This window comes from Artemia franciscana, chromosome 2, assembly GCF_032884065.1.
Source record: "Artemia franciscana chromosome 2, ASM3288406v1, whole genome shotgun sequence".
Lineage (NCBI taxonomy): Eukaryota > Metazoa > Arthropoda > Branchiopoda > Anostraca > Artemiidae > Artemia > Artemia franciscana.
In genome coordinates, this window is record NC_088864.1 from 7596471 (window position 1) to 7615714 (window position 19244).

Sequence of the window (19244 nt, forward strand, 5' to 3'; positions counted from 1 at the left end):
TCAGAGGTTTATCGGGTCTGACTTGGTCAAATCTGGTAAATACCGTAAAGAAAATGGGGAGACCTACAGATGAATACAGAAAATGATCCTGATGAAGACAGGGGTATTCACCAGCGTTGCCAACTTGCACTCTTTTCTTTCTATTGCACTCTTTCACACAACGGACCGGATTTGCACTCTTTCACACAACGGACCGGATTTGCACTCTTTCACACAACGGACCGGATTTGCACTCTTTCTTCCCATTGTTTGCTCTTAGCACCCTTTTTTGTACTTTTTTTTATGAGACAACTACAGAAAAAGTCCTAAGCGAAATAAAAAATTGTACTTGACTTGACTACAGTAAAGTCAGCAATAGTTCACGACTAGTTACTTGGACCTCTTATATTCTTTTTCAAAACATTTGGATTAAGTGGAGACATAACTTTAACTAAACATTTGATGCAGTCAATTATAGTTCAGTTAAAGATCCAAGCAATCAAAATAAACACCTGAAAATTTCCAGCAGAGGATTACCTTTTCAGCAAAAAAAAGAAGGATAATCATTATCGAACACATTATTTAGAGGTTGATTTAAGTAGGGGGTCTTCCTAACTTTATTTTAAATACATTTGAAAATTTAAAGATACTATTTTTATTGATCGAAGGATAACTGATAATTATTTGTAAATGGCGTAGGAGTAGTCAGAACAGTGAAAGGGGCTGCGCGCGTGGCGGCAGCCACGCGTCCGTGTATATTTTACTTGCACTCTTTTTTTAACAACTTTTCTATCTTTTTGTGGGGGGGGGAATCGTGTACTTACCTGTATTTGTAGCCCGTATTTTCCACAAAAAGTAAATAAAGTAATTTCCACGAAAAGTCATAAAATCTTGTATTTAGTAGAGTGAGGATAGAACTAGAAGGTCAAGACGGAACAAGAAACTGGGTTTGAATCTCACCCGGTTAGGTAAAAGGTTTAGTGTAAAGAATTTTAGGCCGAATATAGGTCGGGGATAAGCCAAATTAGAGATTTATAAGGATTCACCATTCACATTTTTAGGAGATACCTCTTAATGCTCCAAAAAAAATTTCTAACCAACAGCACACCAAGTCAAATTTTTGTCTTCATCGTTTTCTATTGCTGGTTAATTTCATCACTAAATTTGGCTTATTTGTGTGTTGCTGCATTATTTTAATTTCGGAATAACCCTTTTTTATTTCCTGAATATTTTTTTGCTTGCTAAAAGATTTCCAAATTTCCAGAAATAAGTTTCAACTATAAACTTTAACGCTATTGATTTAAACCGTCAAAGTGATTGTCTCTTTTTCCAAAAATAAACTTGATTTTGTCCCTTTTCTATCCTAATTATTTTAGCTTTGCGGATGTTAATTCCGAGCAATCTCTCTGATGCCCTTTTGCTGTTACTGACCATTAAACTTGATTAGAAAGTATGTTAAATAGTTTACTTGGGAATGGAATTATGCTGGGTACTGGTCATTACGAAATTGTTATTTTAATGAAGTGAATGTGACCAGAAATAGCCATTTTCAGAATTATTAAGGGATCCAACTATTTTGGTCTAGGTCAAGGCTTTCCAATTTAAAGAAAAAAAAATCTGTTCGACTAATTCCAAAATTATAAACAAAACAAATAAGTTTCAAACTGTTTGCTTTAATGTAAAAAAAAAACCGGTAATAATGTTACTCCAACTATGTGGTGTGGAAATTGACAGGGTTTTCTAAATTTTTCTGAAAATTAGGCCATCTAATCTAAAGAGTCTTCGAGAGTAAACAAAAATTTTATCTGAGAAAAAAGCAACAAATGCCACCTAGCGGTAACCAGAAAAATCATAAAACGAATTATAAAAACAAATAAAATATAAGTTGAACCTTAAAATTTGTATTTTTTTTTTTTTTAACTTTGCTTTACGTTGTATCGGAGATAAAATAATCAATTTTGCAAATAAGAAACATTGGCACATATTTCGTTTTTGTAACTAGCCTATGAAGTGCATACTAACCTAATACTAATCAATAAGAACTAGTTTAAAAGTAACTCTGTTTACTTTCAGAAACCTAACGTTAAATTCAATTAAACTTCGATCCAGTGGTGTCAGTACACAAAAATTTAGCTTCTTAATTCCTATTGAGCCCATCTAGACAGCCAAGGCAAACTCTCTAATATGTTTCACATACTCTTCGCATTAGGCTATAATTGTATGACTACCTTGAACCTGGTTGCATCCCCGTCTTAGCAGCTTCATTTTAAATGTCGAATTTGTCGCTTTCCTTGAACTGACTGTAGCTTAACAAATGAGACCTTTTACAGTGACGAAGGATTTTAAGTTTATAAAAGGAGGGCCTCTGTTCAAAAAAAGGAGGATATTTGGTAGTTTTGGTGAAGAAAGAATAATATCTGGTATTTTTGAAATTTCTAATGGGTTAGTTGTTAAAATTAGCCATGAAGGCGCTGCTTTCATTTTGATATACTATTAACAAAAGATGAAGAGATATTAGTACCTCGAAGGTTTGGCAGCTAACTTATATTATCAAAATAAAATTCACAGCAAGTGCCTTCAATGTAGACATAATCACCATTGACAATATCCTTTATCATTGGAGAAATATGGCAGAAATAAACTTGACGAAAGAATTATTATTCATTTCAGATGGCACTGAAAATATATTCAGCCAAATTAGTTTAGCGTTACCAGTGAAGGACTTATGTGCAGTCGGTGGTGTAGTTTAAAGAGGAGGCGAGGGGGCAGTTGTCCCAACCGCAATAATTTGATGAATATTCCTTAATCCGTACCCCTTGACTCTCCGGATTTATAACCCTTTTGCCCCCCCCTCATAAAAACTCTGGAGCTATGTCCCTGTGTGCAGTGTAGTTCCATTCTCCGTATGTACCAATTCTGAATATCACACAGTAAAAAGCTCTATTCTAATGAACTAAATGCTATACATATTTTTTTTAATGTATACTTTAGTACCGCATAGTGTTCTGTTGGGGAATCATGGTTGTGTATGTTTACTGTACTAGTTAAACACGAAAAGGAGGACAAATTAGGGTGTTTGTAAAAGGAGGGAGTTCAGGGGTTAAAAAGGAGTCCTCCCATGTCCTCCGAAAGGGGGACGTCTGGTACCCCTGAATAAAAATTTTCAACGACAATATAGGTCTTGGATATGCCGTTCCCCCGACAATCAAGATCGTGAATTATTTAAGAATTAACGACGCTTCTTGACTACTAAGGTCCCTGCGTCGTCCCTGCAGTGCATTCCTGCAGCGTGATTTGATCTCTGGGTCCCGTATTACCAAGCTAAGGTCAAATCCACTGCGCCACCACAGGACATCAAGATCGTGAATTCATGATCAAGATCATGAGTTTAAAAATTTTGCTGAAAAGCGAGATTTTTTTTATATGTCAAAATTATAAATTTTGCTATTCCACAGTTCACAATTCGACAGTACAGTCTTATAAACCAGTTTTTTAAAACTTCTTTGTTTAGCTGATGGATCTGAATCTTGTTTCAAGGATATAGCTTGTAAGTGGTAATGGTGTCCGACTTGTAAAGCTTGGGACGATGTATCTAGAGTCGGCCTATTACACAAGCGTGTGGTATTTTGAACTCAGCAAATATTTTAGTCCCACTCTTCCCGGTAATAAGGGGTGATGGAGAAGCAAGAGATATGGTATGGTTATCTTTTCTATATTAACTGTTTTAAGTTTATTTTGGGGTGACAAATTTATTAGGGCATGAGTTTCGATTTATTGGGAAGTATTATCCTGATAATAGCTTTGATTTTGGTTTCTTCAAGTAACTTTACAAAAGCTTCGTTTTTGGATCCTTACCGTTTAAAGAGTCTTTTTGAAAAAGACTTTGGAGATTAGTGCTACAACAATATTCGGCAATGACCGATCTTAAGACCACGGTCTTGCTCTGGAGAATAGTTGCCAAAAGTACAATCAGGATAGTTCATTTCAAATCTGTTTTGCCATTGGAATTCTCTATCGTTAATCTAAATAGTCCTGGAACATCTATTTTTACATTCAAGATTATTAGTTTACAATCCATTGTCGCTAAAAAAAAAGACGCTTAGTTGGAAAAGGATCAGGGGTCGTATTTGTTTCTCAATCCCCTGAACTACATCGAAAATGGAAGCTCTCATAATGTGAGCGTTAATACTGAATGTTTATTCGATGGAGAAAATCCTCAAGATCTCATCTGAAAGACGGCGTGAAGAGAATTTTAAACATAATCCGTAAAAGGTGAGGCATTACTATGCAAAGGCAATTTAAAGCAAAACACAAATATTGACTGGCAACAAAAATAGCTTTAATGTTAATTACCTAATGAATGGTGGGGTAACGTTTATATAAACGGAATATTCAGCTAGCTTGGAAACAAACTTACCTCTATAGTCAGAATTGTATCCTGAATCTAAATTTAACCTTCATTTGTGTCGATAATGAATTTTACCCCCACCCGTATATGTATATATATATATATATATATATATATATATATATATATATATATATATATATATATATATATATATATATATATATATATATATACATATACCAACTCAGGGTGTATATTTTCACTTTTGGGGTCGGGTCGTTAAGTTCAAAAACACCTCTATGGCCAGATTTGTATCCTCAATCTAAATCCAACATTCATTTTCGTCAGAGATGAACTTTACGCCCACCCTCTAATGTGCAAATATATACCCTGATACGTAGGGGAGTGGGATAAGCTCATTTCCGAGGTAAATGAATATTGAATTTGGATTCAGGATGCAATTCTGACTCTAGAGGTAAGTTTGTTTCTTAGCTAACTGAACAATCTGTTAATTTAAACGTTACCCGAATGGTGTAGCATTATTTTTCCTACTACTTCTACTACTACCTATTACCCAGTGCAGCGTCAAGCCACATGAGAACACACGACTGCTCATAATCCTTCCACCCAATTCTGCTCAAAGCTTCACTTTCTGCTCTTTCCTAGTTCCAACCCCCCTTAGACCCATTTTATGGCCTTTCCAATTCCATTTGAGGAGGACCTAATTTTGCTAGGTTCCAGACTCCGGAGTCGTTTAGGGGGAGCAAGGGGGTAGTTGATCCTAATAATTTAGAGAATAAATTATTATACAGCCCATGCCCCTTGATTCTCCAGACGTGGACCCTTCTTGCCCTCCTTCTAGTAAAAGTGCTGGAGCTACGCCCCTGGTTCCCGATTGATAGCCGAAAAGCACAATTTTTAGGGATCTATCGCCCTTCATCTGTAATACGTGGCCTAGCTATCGCAGCTTTCTTTCACTATAGCCTAAGAGGGTGGGATCGAACCACTTTTTTTTATAGAGCTTATTGGTTGATATACGTGCCAAACGCGTACCAAATATGTCCATAGACAATACCTCTTGAAAGTACCTAGAATACCTTCCCTAACCCTAAAATACGCCAAGGCTTCATAGCTGTACGCAACCACTGTCATTACCATGGCTTGTGATATTATAACCTTATTTTGAAGAATTTCCTCTCTGTTCTTCCAAAAGTTTTTTGTTTAACCGTAAAAATGTATCCTATGTTTGAGCTATTCTACTTTTTCACATCTAAACTGCATCCACAACTCTTTATTGCTAGAATCTTACCCAGGTTATGTAAGGTATTCTTCACGATAACACTCACCTATAGCCAGCAGATACAAGAGAGCGACGGGCAATGAACGTAACTACTACGTTAGAGCAAAAAGAATTTTTCCAACACTTTCTACTTGAAGTGTAATTCAATTTGTATATTCTTAAATAATAATTGACAATATGCTTAAAGCCTTATACTTTCTAATATAGAAGTTATTTGAATTTCTGGAGCCCAGCTAAACAATTGAAATAGCCTGCCCTCCTGGAGTACAGCTAGGAATAGCCTACTTTGTTCAAATGACTGGTTGAAAAAAGGCCCGAGAATCAAATAGTTCAAGGAACAGTGAGTAAGGAGTGATTCGGCTGCTTTGGGGGGTATTATAAACATTATTTTAGACATAAATTTCTTTTTTTCTTCGACTCTTACAGTTCGTAGGTGGCTACTAGTTTCTGTTTTCCAACTTTTTCGTTTTCATTTTCCAATCTAGTGGTTGGAAGTTTGCTTTGATGTGTTGTTATCTGTAGCGGTGCCTTGTAAAGAGAGTAATACGATTTAAATTTAATTTAGATTTCTTAAGGTAAGTTTTTCTTAGAGGTTTCGGAAGTTTCTTTTACTCGTTAAGATTAGTCAAATATTACTTGTAGGTAGTGCAAGCAAGTAAGATACTAGTAGCCAACAACGAACTGTAAGTAGCAAACTACTAACTGTAAGCAAGGAGTGACTCGGCTCAGTAGCAGCAGATTTCGATATCAATACATAAATCAAAAGAGTTAGCTTATTATGCTGATTAAATAAAAAAAAACAAGTTTTTTTTAACTGCAAGTAAGGAGCGACATTAAAACTTAAAACGAACAGAAATTACTCCGTATATGAAAGAGGTTGTCCCGTAAACAACGCCTCGCTAATTACGCTAAAGTTTGAGTCTGTTACAACTCTACTTTTTAAAACAATAAAACTTTAGCGTAAGGAGCGAGGCGTTGTGGAAGGGACAGCCTCTTTCAGATACGGTGTAATTCCTGTTCGTTTTAAGTTTTAATGTTGCTCCTTACGTATAAGCAACATGTAAACGTTAAGAAGAATAGAAATTATTGTGTATATGAGGAGTATTCGCCCCTCCTCATTACCTTTCTCTTTACTCTAGAATTTGGCTTTATGTCCCAATTTTTTAAGAACAATTCCCGAAACACAAGGACCGTTAAATTAGAAAAATATGAAGCTTTTAAAAAGTACAAACAAACTTTAGTTTGAAGAGCGAGGTACTGAGGAGGGGACGGGAAAACCCGTCATATATGTTATAATATATGTTCGTTTTAAGTTTTAATATTGCTTGTTACTTTCAGTTAGAATAACTTTTTTTGTTTAAAATCATTAAAAGATCTGGAGATGTCTTTGATTTTCTGCATTTGAGGTCGTAACCTTTCTTTAAATAAACAGCTTAGAACAAAAATTTTGAACTCTGCCTACATAGAGAGCAATGAACTTTTTCATAGAAAGCCCATTGCCCTTATGAACGATGAGGTCTATTAGTGTCAAAAGTTTTAAGAAAGTTTTAGAGTTGAAAAGTTTTAATTAAGGAAAAACTTGTTAATTAACTGAGTCGACATACGGACTTAGCATTACCTTCATCAGATATTGCATTGAGGTAATTATCATGGATAAGGTGAAACTCTTGTTGCCTAGGATTCTTCTTTATTAGAGTTGCAAGTATTTTGATACTTAAGTTAACGGTAATGATGTAACCTGTATTATCTATTTAATTATTCATTTGTCTTTTTTTTATCTTTTTATCTCTTCTTTTTTTTTCTTTTTACAAGTTTCTACGAGTCAGAGCGCCTTTTGGGCTTTACTGAAAATAGGGCATAATTGTAAAAATTTCTCTTTGTGAATAAAACGACGAAGAATAAAAAAAGCGCGAGTGCAAGAATAAAAAAGGTGCAAGTATGTAAATAAAGAGGTAGTAGTAACAATGAATTTATAATAATGATAGAAAGTCAGAAATATTTACCATAATACCATATACCAGGAACAGTAAATACCCACATGCCTGCTATGCATAATTTTTTTTCATCTATTCAAGTGTTAATTTTTTCTCCTTGGTATCGACAACAGGAATAGGACTACCACTACCTAAACCTTGCACATGCCAGAGCGCCTTATGCATTTTACTGATAGCAAAATATCGTATTAAAAATTTACTCTTTAATAATTACAACGTCGAAGAATAAAAATAAAGGGAAACGAAAGAGTAAGAATAAAAAGGTGCAAATAGCTTAATATCAAAGTTAACAGTAATGATAAAAGGTTATAAAGCTTAGGCCTACTGCACTTGGAATTAATAAATAAAGAAATTAATTGTCATAAACATAAAGAGAACATTAATGCAGAAGAACCGATTTCGTTTCAAAACCAAGAACATAGCAAAAAAAAAAAAAAAAACGGATCTGGCTTTAATCACATCCTAAAAAGATTAACCGTCAAATATCAAAACCCAGAAAACACTTTCCAGGTTTTCGACTGAAGGTATGGAGCAACATTAAAACTTAAAACGATCAGAAATTACTAGGTATATGGTTCTCCCTCTTCAACACCTCTCGCTTTGCGCTAAAGTTTTTTAGTAATTTCAAAAGAGCTTCCTATTGCTCTAATGAAACGATCGAAATCTTATTTCTTCTGAGAAATCTTATCTTTAGAGTACGCCACTCATTTCCTCTCCCTATTGTAGAGGTAAACATTTCAAGTCAATTTTTACGTTACACATAAAATATTCTGGCGGTAAGAGGGGAGCTGTCACCACACATGAATCGTGTTGTAGACATAGTCCAATAGATTCTGAAGGAGAAGATGAGGTAAATCACTCCCGCTCCTCCCCACTCCAAATATTTATCTGGAGGATCCTTCGCTAAGAATTAGAAAATATGAGGGAAAATTCAAAAAGCGTGCTTATTGAAGGGTCGGACACCCCAATCCACCCACAATAATATCGACTGCCCCCCCCCCCAATAACAGGTGTTGCCAATTGAATTATTTAAGGATAGCCTTAGGTACTTCTTAGACTGTCCGTATCTCTAGTAATAAGCTGTATAAAAAATTGGTTCTTTCTTGGGCTATAGTGAAAGAAAGATTTAAATGGTTAGGCCACGTTTTGTGGATGAAGGATGAAAGATTGCCTTAGATACTGGTCTTTGGCTATCCATCCAGGGCCAAACGAAAAGCAGGTCGACCCCGGATGGTGTAAGAAGGGATTAAAAGGAAAGGGCTTAAGTGAATTAGGAACTTCATACGAGGGGGTAAAGAAAGAACTTTGAATAGATTTGGGTGTTGGAGGAGCGTGTGCAGTGAGGCAATAGTAGTAATAGCAATAGTATTAGTAGTATTAGCAGTAGCCGCAATACTTATAATAGTAGCTGTGGTAGTAGAAATTACTAAACCAACAATATACTTTGTATGTAGACCTGCTGCTTATTTTTTTAGGTACAGTGACGCCGCTTTGGGGCATCATGCCCATATTAAATTCTTCAAAAAGTAAATATAAAATATTTTCAAACGGCACGCAGTAAGGAACAACAAGCAAGGACCGACTCGCACTAGTAGTAACGAAAACTCTAAAAAAGGAAGTTTTGATCACAACGAAAAGCAGGTCGACCCGGATGGTGTATGAAGGGATTACAAGGAAAGGGCTTAAGTGAATTAGGAACTTCATGGGAGGGGCTAAAGAACAAACTTTGAATAGGTTTGGGTATTGGAGGAGCGTGTGCAGCTGTTTTGACCTTATACGGCATGGTGATGTAGTGAGGCAGTAGTAGTAGTAGCAACAGTATTAGCAGTATTATCAGTAGCCGCAAGACTAATAATAGTAGCTTTGGTAGTAGAACCTACTAAACCAACAATGTATTTTGTTTGTATACCTGCTGCTTATTTTTTTTAGGTACAGTGACGCCACTTTGGGGCATCACGCCCTTATCAAATTCTTCAAAAATTTAATATAAAATATTTTCAAACGGCACGCAGTAAGGAACTACAAGCAATTACCAACTCGCACTAGTAGTAATCAAACCAAAAAAAAAGGAAGTTTTGATCACAATTAATATGCTGAAGAACCAAAGAAATTCAGCCGATATTTAAAAAGGGGACCCCCCATCCCTCAATAAAAAGGCAAGCTATCCTGACGAAAATTACACCACCAAACTCAATACATTAGAAAACTCTTTTACAGAGGTTTCAAGTCCCTACTCACGAAAATACAAAACATTCTTCCGAGAACGAAGATTACAGAGGCGTGTTTATTTGTTTTTTCTTCCCCAAAGATGATCGGTTCCAGAGAATTAGGAGAAAATTAGTCTTTAAAACACAAATTAATAGTTTGAGTAACCTATTTAAGCAATGACAAAGATTTTGCCACAGGACAGCAGTGTTAAATTGTCATTTCGTGACATCAAACAGGGTTAAGTTGCTATTGATTGAAAATACTGATTGAAAACTGTGTAATGAACTTCCCAGCTTCAGAGACAGTAATGCTACGCTGTAACGCATTCTCTCCTATGAAGTAACGTAGTCCATATAAGGCAATTAGTAAACATGGATTTCACTATATTAATTCAACTAATGTTGGATAAATTATTTATGGTGATGTCTAATCGCCCATAAGCAATTATGGAGGAGGGCTGGTGGTTGATTTTGTAGGTTGGGTGGTGGCTGATGCCTGATGGCCTCAGTATGTGGATTTTTACGCCCGAATCGTCTATACCCTCCACGAACATTTAGTTAAGTGTAGAAGGTGGTCTAAGGGGGGGGGGGTGTAAATTAATATATAATGTCTTTTTCTTTGGAATAAGCCTGAATATGGATAATGTAGGCTAAAATCTCCCTTATTACGACAAAGAAGTTTTTTCTTGTGCAATGTGACAGACTTAGTTCGTCTGCATACCTTAAAAAAGGTAGAGAAGTGGAGGGAGGGTGTGCAATTTATGAGTTCTGCCAGAGAGTCTTCCAACAAGGAGAGGAAAGTGACACCAGAAACATTGTACCTATCCTCGTTTAAATGGATATATAGGGTTTTAAATGTTCTTTTCTTTTTCGTAATAAGAGATTTTCTCCGAAGTAAGGGGTTTACATGTTTATATGAGCTTCATGCTTACACACTAAGTCATTTTGACTAAATGTTTATATGGAACTTTTTCATTCTCATTGTATTTGATGTTAAATGGCTAATTTGAAACAGGTTTACAAAGTGTCTTTTGGTCAATAATACAACCGGTAAAAAAAACACCTCTAGATTTAGGGAAGTTAAGGTTGACACATTTAAGCTAAAATGACAAATTTTCGGAGGCACAATGGATAAATTCATGGATCAAAAAATTGGCAAACTTGCTGGAGTGGAAAAAGGGCTTCGATACTGCTCAGATATAAACAGTTCTGGCAAAACCAAGTAAAATAACCAAGTTTATGATAAAATTAATAGTTTCTTAGGTAAGATCACCCAACAAAAAATTACCATATTCAATAAAAACAATTTAACATATTTGACTTGTTGTCATCACGCCTGAAATGTAGTGTCCGAGCGAGCTAATTCCTAATCCTATTTCCTAATCCGCAATCCATAATTCGTACTTCCTAATCTGAGAACTTGAGTCTTTTAAAATTTGATTTGGTATTAATTATTTTAACGTTCTTCAACCTATGTTGAAAGCTCATCTTTAGTATATTTTAAATTGTCTAGTAAAGCAATACTAAATAATTATCATTTACTAACAGTTTTCCGCAATATTATATCTAGTTTATTGTGGATTCAGATTAATTATGAAATGTAAAAAGATTTTTACAGGATGATTTGAGGCGTTTAGTTTCAAGGAATCTTAATAACGAACCCATTCTTTTATTTAGCGTTTAAACGTTAGAAAACACTGAAAGGCAGGCCGAATGTACTTTATCGAGTACCCTGAAATAACTGACTATTAGCTGTATTAGAACGCAATGTTTAGAGTAAAGGTTAGGGTGACCGAAAAAGATGTGTACCCATATTTTGCACGATAAAAAATAAATTTTTTAACGAATGTCTTTTCTGTTGCAGGACATGAAAGGTGAACCTATGGATGATCGTTTGAAGCTATAGTTGCCCCAAAAATGTCTTGGACCAATCAGCAGAATTTATTTTCCCTGGAGACATATTTTGTAACAAAATCATACCAGAGTGTGCAGATTCAGTTTCGAAAATGTTTCCATTGTTGCAACTTTCCGCCATAATCAATTATTGCTAGTTGGGTTACGAAGTTTAGAGAACATGGGACTGCAGTGGACTTATATTCTGAAGCCATAGGGGGAGCTTATTCAGGCAAGAAACAGAGGAAACCATTGCTGCAGTGAGAGACTCAGTAGGATTCAGCCCTAGGAAATCAGAATGTAGACGCAGCTAAGAACTCGAAATGACATGGGAGTCACTGCGACGTGTTCTTACGTTTAATTGAGCACGTTTAGTTGAACAGGGAGGGACAGTATAGTCTCTCACTGCAGCAATGTTTTTTTCTGTCCTTTCACTCTTTTTCCTGCCTGAATAAGTTCCCCCTGTGGCTTTAGACCACAAGTCCACTATAGTCCCATGCTCTCTGAACTTCGCAACCCAACTAACAATCGTTGATTTTGGTGGTAAGTTGCGTCAACGGAAACGTTTTCGAAATTGAATCTGTACACTCTGGTATTATTTTGTCATAAAATAGGTCTCCAGGGAGAATATCTTATGCTGGTTTGTCCAAGACATTTTTGGGGTAAATATTACTGCAAACGATCATCCATTGGTTCACCTTTCACGTCCTGCAACAAAAAGACATTCGTTAAAAAAGTGATTTGTTATTGAATAAAATATGGGTACACATCTTTTTGGGTATATATATATATATATATATATATATATATATATATATATATATATATGTTCACGGATGGATAAATTACTCAAAGTATTGTTTTCTTTCGAATATTAAACTTGAATGTCTAAAAGGGTTGAAAGAGGGATTAGTAACTCTCCTTGAAATTTAAGAGGGCCTTGAATCAAACAGGTCTTAGTAACAAACTGTTAATAAAAAGAGGCCCTTGTGAATAGAAACCAAAACTTTAAAAAGTTTTGATTACAATATATACAATTACGAAATCTAGTATTCATGCTGATTTTGAATATGCAAATGCATTGATTCTTAAGTTGCTCATTGAAGGCTATTAAGACATGAAAATTGGTAATTTTAGGAATATGAACTAAAATTGCCCAAAAAATGTGTCATCTTGATGGAAATTAGGCGAAGAAACTCAAAACGTATGAGAGCCCTAACGGCATTACCTGCAAAATGTGGAATTCTCTGTTTTTCTTATGAAGCAAATGAATACCCTCATAGATGACAGTTTAATTTTTATAATTGTACTTTATTTCGAAAACAAATACACTAAATTAAGCTTTTTCTCGAAGCATTATCGTGCATTAAATAAAACATTGATTTAAAGATCAGAGCTTGAGGAGTGGTTGGCCTCCTAGTGGACAGTGGATATGCAATTGAAAACCAAAAGAAATTGAATAGAAAAATAAGTTTTCCAAATGAAAGTAAAGGGCGACATTACCACTTAATACGAACAGAAATTGCTCGAATTTAAGTGGGCCTACCCCATCCTCATCCCTGCTCTTTACGCTAAAGTTTGACATTTGGTCTCAATTCTTCAAGAACGACTGCTCATACACAAGAGACGTTAAATTGGAATAAGAAGTATTTTAACCCACTATAAATGCTACTGCGCAGAACGGGGTTGAGGGTGAGGGGGGGGAGGTCTCTTCTGACATACAGAATAATTTCCTCACTTTTTAAGTTTTAATGTAGTTCTTTACATTCGTTTTGAATGAATTTTTTTTATTATTTTATAACCGAAGAAAATTTTCTGTTCAGTTGTTCGTCTCAAAGGTGAGGAAATCTACAATGAAGATTAGACTTTAAGAATTTTCAGTAACCTATTTTCTGATGCCCTGTCTTCAGGCCACATTTTTTTTTTTTTTTTTTTTTTTTTTTTTTTTTTTTTTTTTTTTTTTTTTTTTTTTTTTTTTACAGAAATAATTTTTTAGAACCATTTCGATGGATGAGAACATAGACAGTTTTAATGCGATTTGTGCAAAAGAAATCATTTCAGATTTACCATTTGAAGGAAAACCAGTTGCTTTGTGTGAGCTATCCTAAAGCTCAAAATAGAAAATAACGTAGAAAAATTAGCTGTTTTTTCCAATGCCTAAACCAGTGACATTGTAATGACTTGATCCCCGTTTAAGAAACCTTTAGGTCTTATAAAAAATGAGATCAATTGATCGAAAATGATAATCATTGATCCAATTGATAAAAGTTCTTGTCCTTCGAACTGTCTCTTTCTGAAAAGTATTATTTCGATTTTTTCGAGATATTATTATTAGTTCGAGGATTCTAAAGTTATATTTTTCCCTCATTCCCAAGTTTTCATTGTGACAAAAGTTTGTCATAAAATCAGTTTTCATTACTGTTTTTATTTTAGCATGCCTACAAGGAAAAAACGAAAGAAAATGCAAATTACAAGCCTAAAAAAATTGAGAAAAACTAAAATAAAATTGTGGGTGCAAAGTTTTTGTACCCACAAAATTAAACATGATTTTAATCTTCTAAATCTATGAAAGCATTGGAAATAAGCACCGTTTTCCTACTCTCCCTCCCTGTTTCTCTGTGAAAACAAAATGCAGAGAGAAAATGAATGCTAGGAAGAAAAACAGAGTAATTGAATTCTAGTTTCTCATTGGTAGAATTTATTGATCCCTAGTGCACATATGACTCATTTTGACAAAAAGTTAAATGAAATAAGATTTAATGCAGATTTGCCAGCACCCCTCCGGTAATACAGGATACATGATTTTTATGTTGCTCTAAATAAGGGAAGGACATTTCGGCTTAACATTTTGCCAAAAAAAAAAAAAAAAATCTGCATTGTGCTACGGAGATCAGTTTTGTATTTTGGACTCCCTGGACTCATCTTAGGCCTATTAACGCCTAAATACCGCAATTTGTCGCTTTTCTGTGGGTTAAGTACCATGTAGCAATTTGATATTACATGTTTTCGTCAGTGTTGCCAGTTTGAACTGTGGAAATAAATAAGTAAAAGTGAAAAATCTAAACATTAAATATCTGCTGATTCCTAAGGACAACTACAAAGGAGCGGTACACCTTCCTAAGGTGTATTTTTTAACCATGTTTTTTTTTAAAATTTGTACAAAGATCAGCATTAGGAGATCTTTTTATTAAAAATTGAATTCTCAACATTCTTTAATTTTTGAAGACATATTTGGCTGTGTAAATTTGTAATTAATCTTCAAACTATCATATTTTATTTCCACAGTCCTGCGTACTTTATTAAAATCGGTACTTTATTAGAATTAAAATTAAGTTTTGTATTTAGAGGACTTGCCATTTATTTTTTCGAGAACAAACCTCAAAATATCTCTCTCAGTTCTAACGCTTTAGAATAGAGGTGTTACTAGAGTTCAAGTTTCTTTTGTCCCCTTTGTTCTCTCTAAAACTTTATTTTTCACATTATCTAATTTTTCCGAAATAAAACCGCTATGAGACTTTTAATGAGAACTGATGAAGATAGAACTAGAATTGGTTTTTGAATTATTGGGAGACAGAAAGTTGTTGTCAGATAGGTTAAAGTAAAACATTTTGATTGCAGTAGTTGTTACTATACCAACGTGACATAAATAAATGAGTTTCCAAGTCAATTATATTCATAAGAATTATCAGAACATGAAAACTGAAAAAAGGATAGGGGGAGTAATTTCCCTACTAGATATAAAAAATAACAGTTTCAAATTTTCTTTTTTTAAAAAAAATTGATTTTCGTTACATTTTCCTTAAAAAAACAGCCCCTTACATTTGAAATATCATTTTTTCTCAATAGGAATTGTAACAACCCCCGCCTCCTTACAATTCCGTGATATGGGGCTCTGCAGCAGAAAGAATTGACCTAGAATATATTTTGCTTGTCTATCTACACATAAGTAGTCTTGCTGATAACTCCCCACCAATCACTAATCTTTAAACGTAGAAACAATCGTTTGGCGTCGTACAACGTGTGACTGAAGCCAAGAGATTTATTTTCTTTATACTGTCAGTAGGTTCAATTGAAAATGCTACAAATTTAGAGCAAATTTTAGTAGGTCTCGCTACCTTTTCTTACGGCTTGGGGTTGTTTTGAATGGAAGGGGTAATAAAACTTTGTGTTTCGTATTGGGAGGAAAGGGGCTAATATTTTCACCAGACCAACCGAAAGAGCATACGCAACATTGTTTTTATCCGTCGCTTGACAGGCTTTGCTGCTTGTTTGGAACAGTGTGTTTGGCTGTGGACAATATTTTATTTACATTTTAAAATAAATTTAGTCTTGTTGTCTTCTCAAAATTTTCCATTCTCCTTTCCTTTAATTTCGTTTCTTAAAACTAAAAAAATAAACTGCCAACAATTTTGGACACAAAAGCATACACCAATAAAGCATAACTGGTGATGGCCTAAAAAAGACAAAACAACAACCCTTAGAGGTTTTGCCAGTTCAGGGTGCTAGAATAAATTTGAAAATTAATGTTAAGAAGTCTAATTAACTAAGGCTAGAAATAAATGAAGATGAAAAGGTAACGTTGGGTATTATCAGGTGGGCAGCTTCACTTACCGTGGTAGTATTATTAGTAAAGACGGTGGTAGCAGTAAAGATGTTAAAAGTAGAATAGCCAAGGCTCAGCTTGTTTTTTCACAGTTAAAAAAAGTTTGGAAGAATAGGAATATTAGTCTACAAACCAAGGTTAGAATATTAGAACCTACACTGATGACAGTGGCTCTGAAGCATGGGCGCTCCAAAAAGCGGATGAAGATATGCTAGATGTTTTCCAGAGAAATTGCCTAGGGATTGTTCTGGGTATCCGACCTACTGACCGTATTTCAAGCAGTAGACTGTACGAATAATTTGGTTTCTAGGTCTATGATGAAAGAAAGGTTGAGATGGCTATGGCATCTTGTGCGTATGGAGGATGACAGATTACCGAAGATTGTCCTTTTCGGCCAACCGTTTAGGGCTAAATAGAAAACAGATCGTCCTCGTCTTGGGTGGGAGGACGTCATAAAGAAATATTTAAAGGAAACGGGAACTTCCTGGGAGGGTGTAAAAAGGGAGGCTCTAAATAGACTGGGAGGGGGAAGGAGCGTGCGTAGCTTTGGTGGCCTCAGGTGCCTCGGTGCTGCGGTGAGTTGTTAGTAGTGGTAGTAACATTTACTTTAGAGTAAAAGAAGGAGTTAGAAAAAGCAAAAGAAATAGAGACCGATGTGCAACTTGAATAAAGAAAAAAAAACAATTACGCATGCCCAGTGGTCGTTATCTTGTTTATCATTATCAGTGCTAACACTTGGGTTATTCCTTGGGTTATACCTATTATAGGTATTTTGAGAGGAAAATTCTTTCTGTTTCCAGAGACATGCCCACCCTAACATGGCAACTCACTTCTGTCAATGGGGTTTTTTTTACGGAAATTACTAAAGAAGAAGTAGAAGGAAATTTATTCAGGTTTGAACCCTTCCTCCTCGAAGCGTAAAGCATTATTTTTTTATAGCATACTTTTCAGACAGTTCACACATAGATAGTAAGATAGATACTTTTATTTTACTAAGAAAAAAGAACAACAATAGATGGAGGTAAACTATAAAAAACTAAACAATCGCATAAAAGACAAAGGCCCTGTGGGTGGCTACATCTTCTAGCTACCTTATGGCTTAAAATTATACAAAGAATAAGAACAAAAAATTAAATTATTATTTCTTCAAAAAAGCAGAAAAGGTTAATAACATCTAAAAATAAACCACGCAAAAGAAAAAACATCATCAGAAAAGCAAATATATTCTTTAAAACAAAATAAAATCCCTGGAAACAAGATATTTCCCCCTTTCTTCTCCTAGTCGCATCTAACTCACCTCCCCGCCTTCCTACATCCCTCCCAAACACCCACCAAATTTACTCACCTTTTTCAATAAATAGATTAGAACTACGTTTTCACAAAAATAAAGTTATCAGTCGCTCTAATACTATCCAAGAGACCATTCCACATTGGAACTGCGTTTTTTTCTATCAGTGAAACCCAACCTCGTTTAGTGTTTGATTTCATGAGCCAAATGGTAAAAATTTCTCGCAGCATATTCATAGTAAACGGAATTCTGAGAGAACCTATTCCAGAAGTATTCAGGAAAAACATCTAGAACACAAAAGCTATACTCTAGAACACAAAAGATAATAGTTAGTAGTCTCGCTGTTGTTAAACATTGAGAAAATCAAGCTTAATATATAACATGCAGCAGTATTTTTAAACTGATGCAATTCACGAGTACTCTCACTGCTTTGTTTTGCACCATTTTAATTCTTTTAAATTTGCAATACTTACGAAGTTGTTGGCTAATAGAAATCTAAAAATGATCTATTTGCCTTCTAAGTGACTCAAATGCTGGAACGTGATTAAAGACAGTTTTCACTTATCTCAAAATTTCGTCTTGGTACGAAATCTTACTCTATGTAAAATGTTCAAAAATATTTTTCAACCTATTTTCTTAAGAAGGTCTCACCAGCCTCTTGAAACTTAAAAGGCCACCTTAAAACTTTCTGAATTCCTATATTTTAATTTTGTTACAGTTAGAGACGACAAATATCAACGTTTCGAAATTTTTGTGAGTTTTCCCCAGTCATTTCAATTGCCTTGCAATCCCAACATTTTCATTTTACTTGTCAAAGTAGACTACATTTACATAACTTTATGCTTCATTTGCTTTTAGACTGCCCAGCGGATAGTGATGGGCTCGAAAGATTTGCTTGTCCTTCTGATTCCCACGGTCGATATCTATGTCTGGACGATCATCAGCTCTGCGATGGCTATTACGACTGCCCAGGAAAAGAAGACGAAGATAGAAAGTCGTGCATGTTTTATAAAACAGTAAGTAAAAAAAAAAAGTTAGATAAAACAAACTAAGACAGTAAGTCTTAGGAAAAAAAATTAATCTATAAAACAAAATCATCAAAAAAATTGATTGCTTCTTATGTTTATTAGTGGATTTCGTGAAGGTCCATTCACAACGAGTTTTTACTAATATCAAGATTTAGCTAGCACCGATTTGAGGATATCACATTTTTCATGGAACCCTCTGATCGGCTTTGAATAATTCTAATTACCTCGAATTAGTGCTAGCTAAACTCGATATCAGTAAAATTTCATTAAGAATATGCCTTTAAGCATCGTATGTATAATCTCAATCTTCACTAAACCTCGTTAGTCAGATTTACCCTTAGCAAAGCTTGTTGAAAAAAACTTAATAAACTCTTATTTACCTTTATTTACCTTAATTTGCACTTTGGACCAACCACAGGTCGAGGAGATCCACAGGGAACTGTTGTTGCTAGTCAAATGGCTGTTGAAAAATCGCACTACCGTATTGCGGCCGAGCAGCTTGCCAAAATCCTTTCAGAGCAGCGGAGAGGGCCGAGCAGCTTGCCAAAATCCTTTCAGAGCAGCGGAGAGGGCCGAGCAGCTTGCCAAAATCCTTTCAGAG

The 19244-nt window shown here is 35.0% G+C and overlaps 1 protein-coding gene across 1 annotated transcript in view; it reads left to right on the forward strand.

The window, feature by feature from the left end:
• Window positions 1-19244, forward strand: part of LOC136036956 (uncharacterized) — an 80010-nt gene that overhangs the window by 34876 nt on the left and 25890 nt on the right. Inside the window, exon 2 of the mRNA XM_065719348.1 lies at window positions 18474-18631. Coding sequence (XP_065575420.1) covers window positions 18474-18631 — 158 coding nt within the window. The remainder of the gene's footprint in view (window positions 1-18473; window positions 18632-19244) is intronic.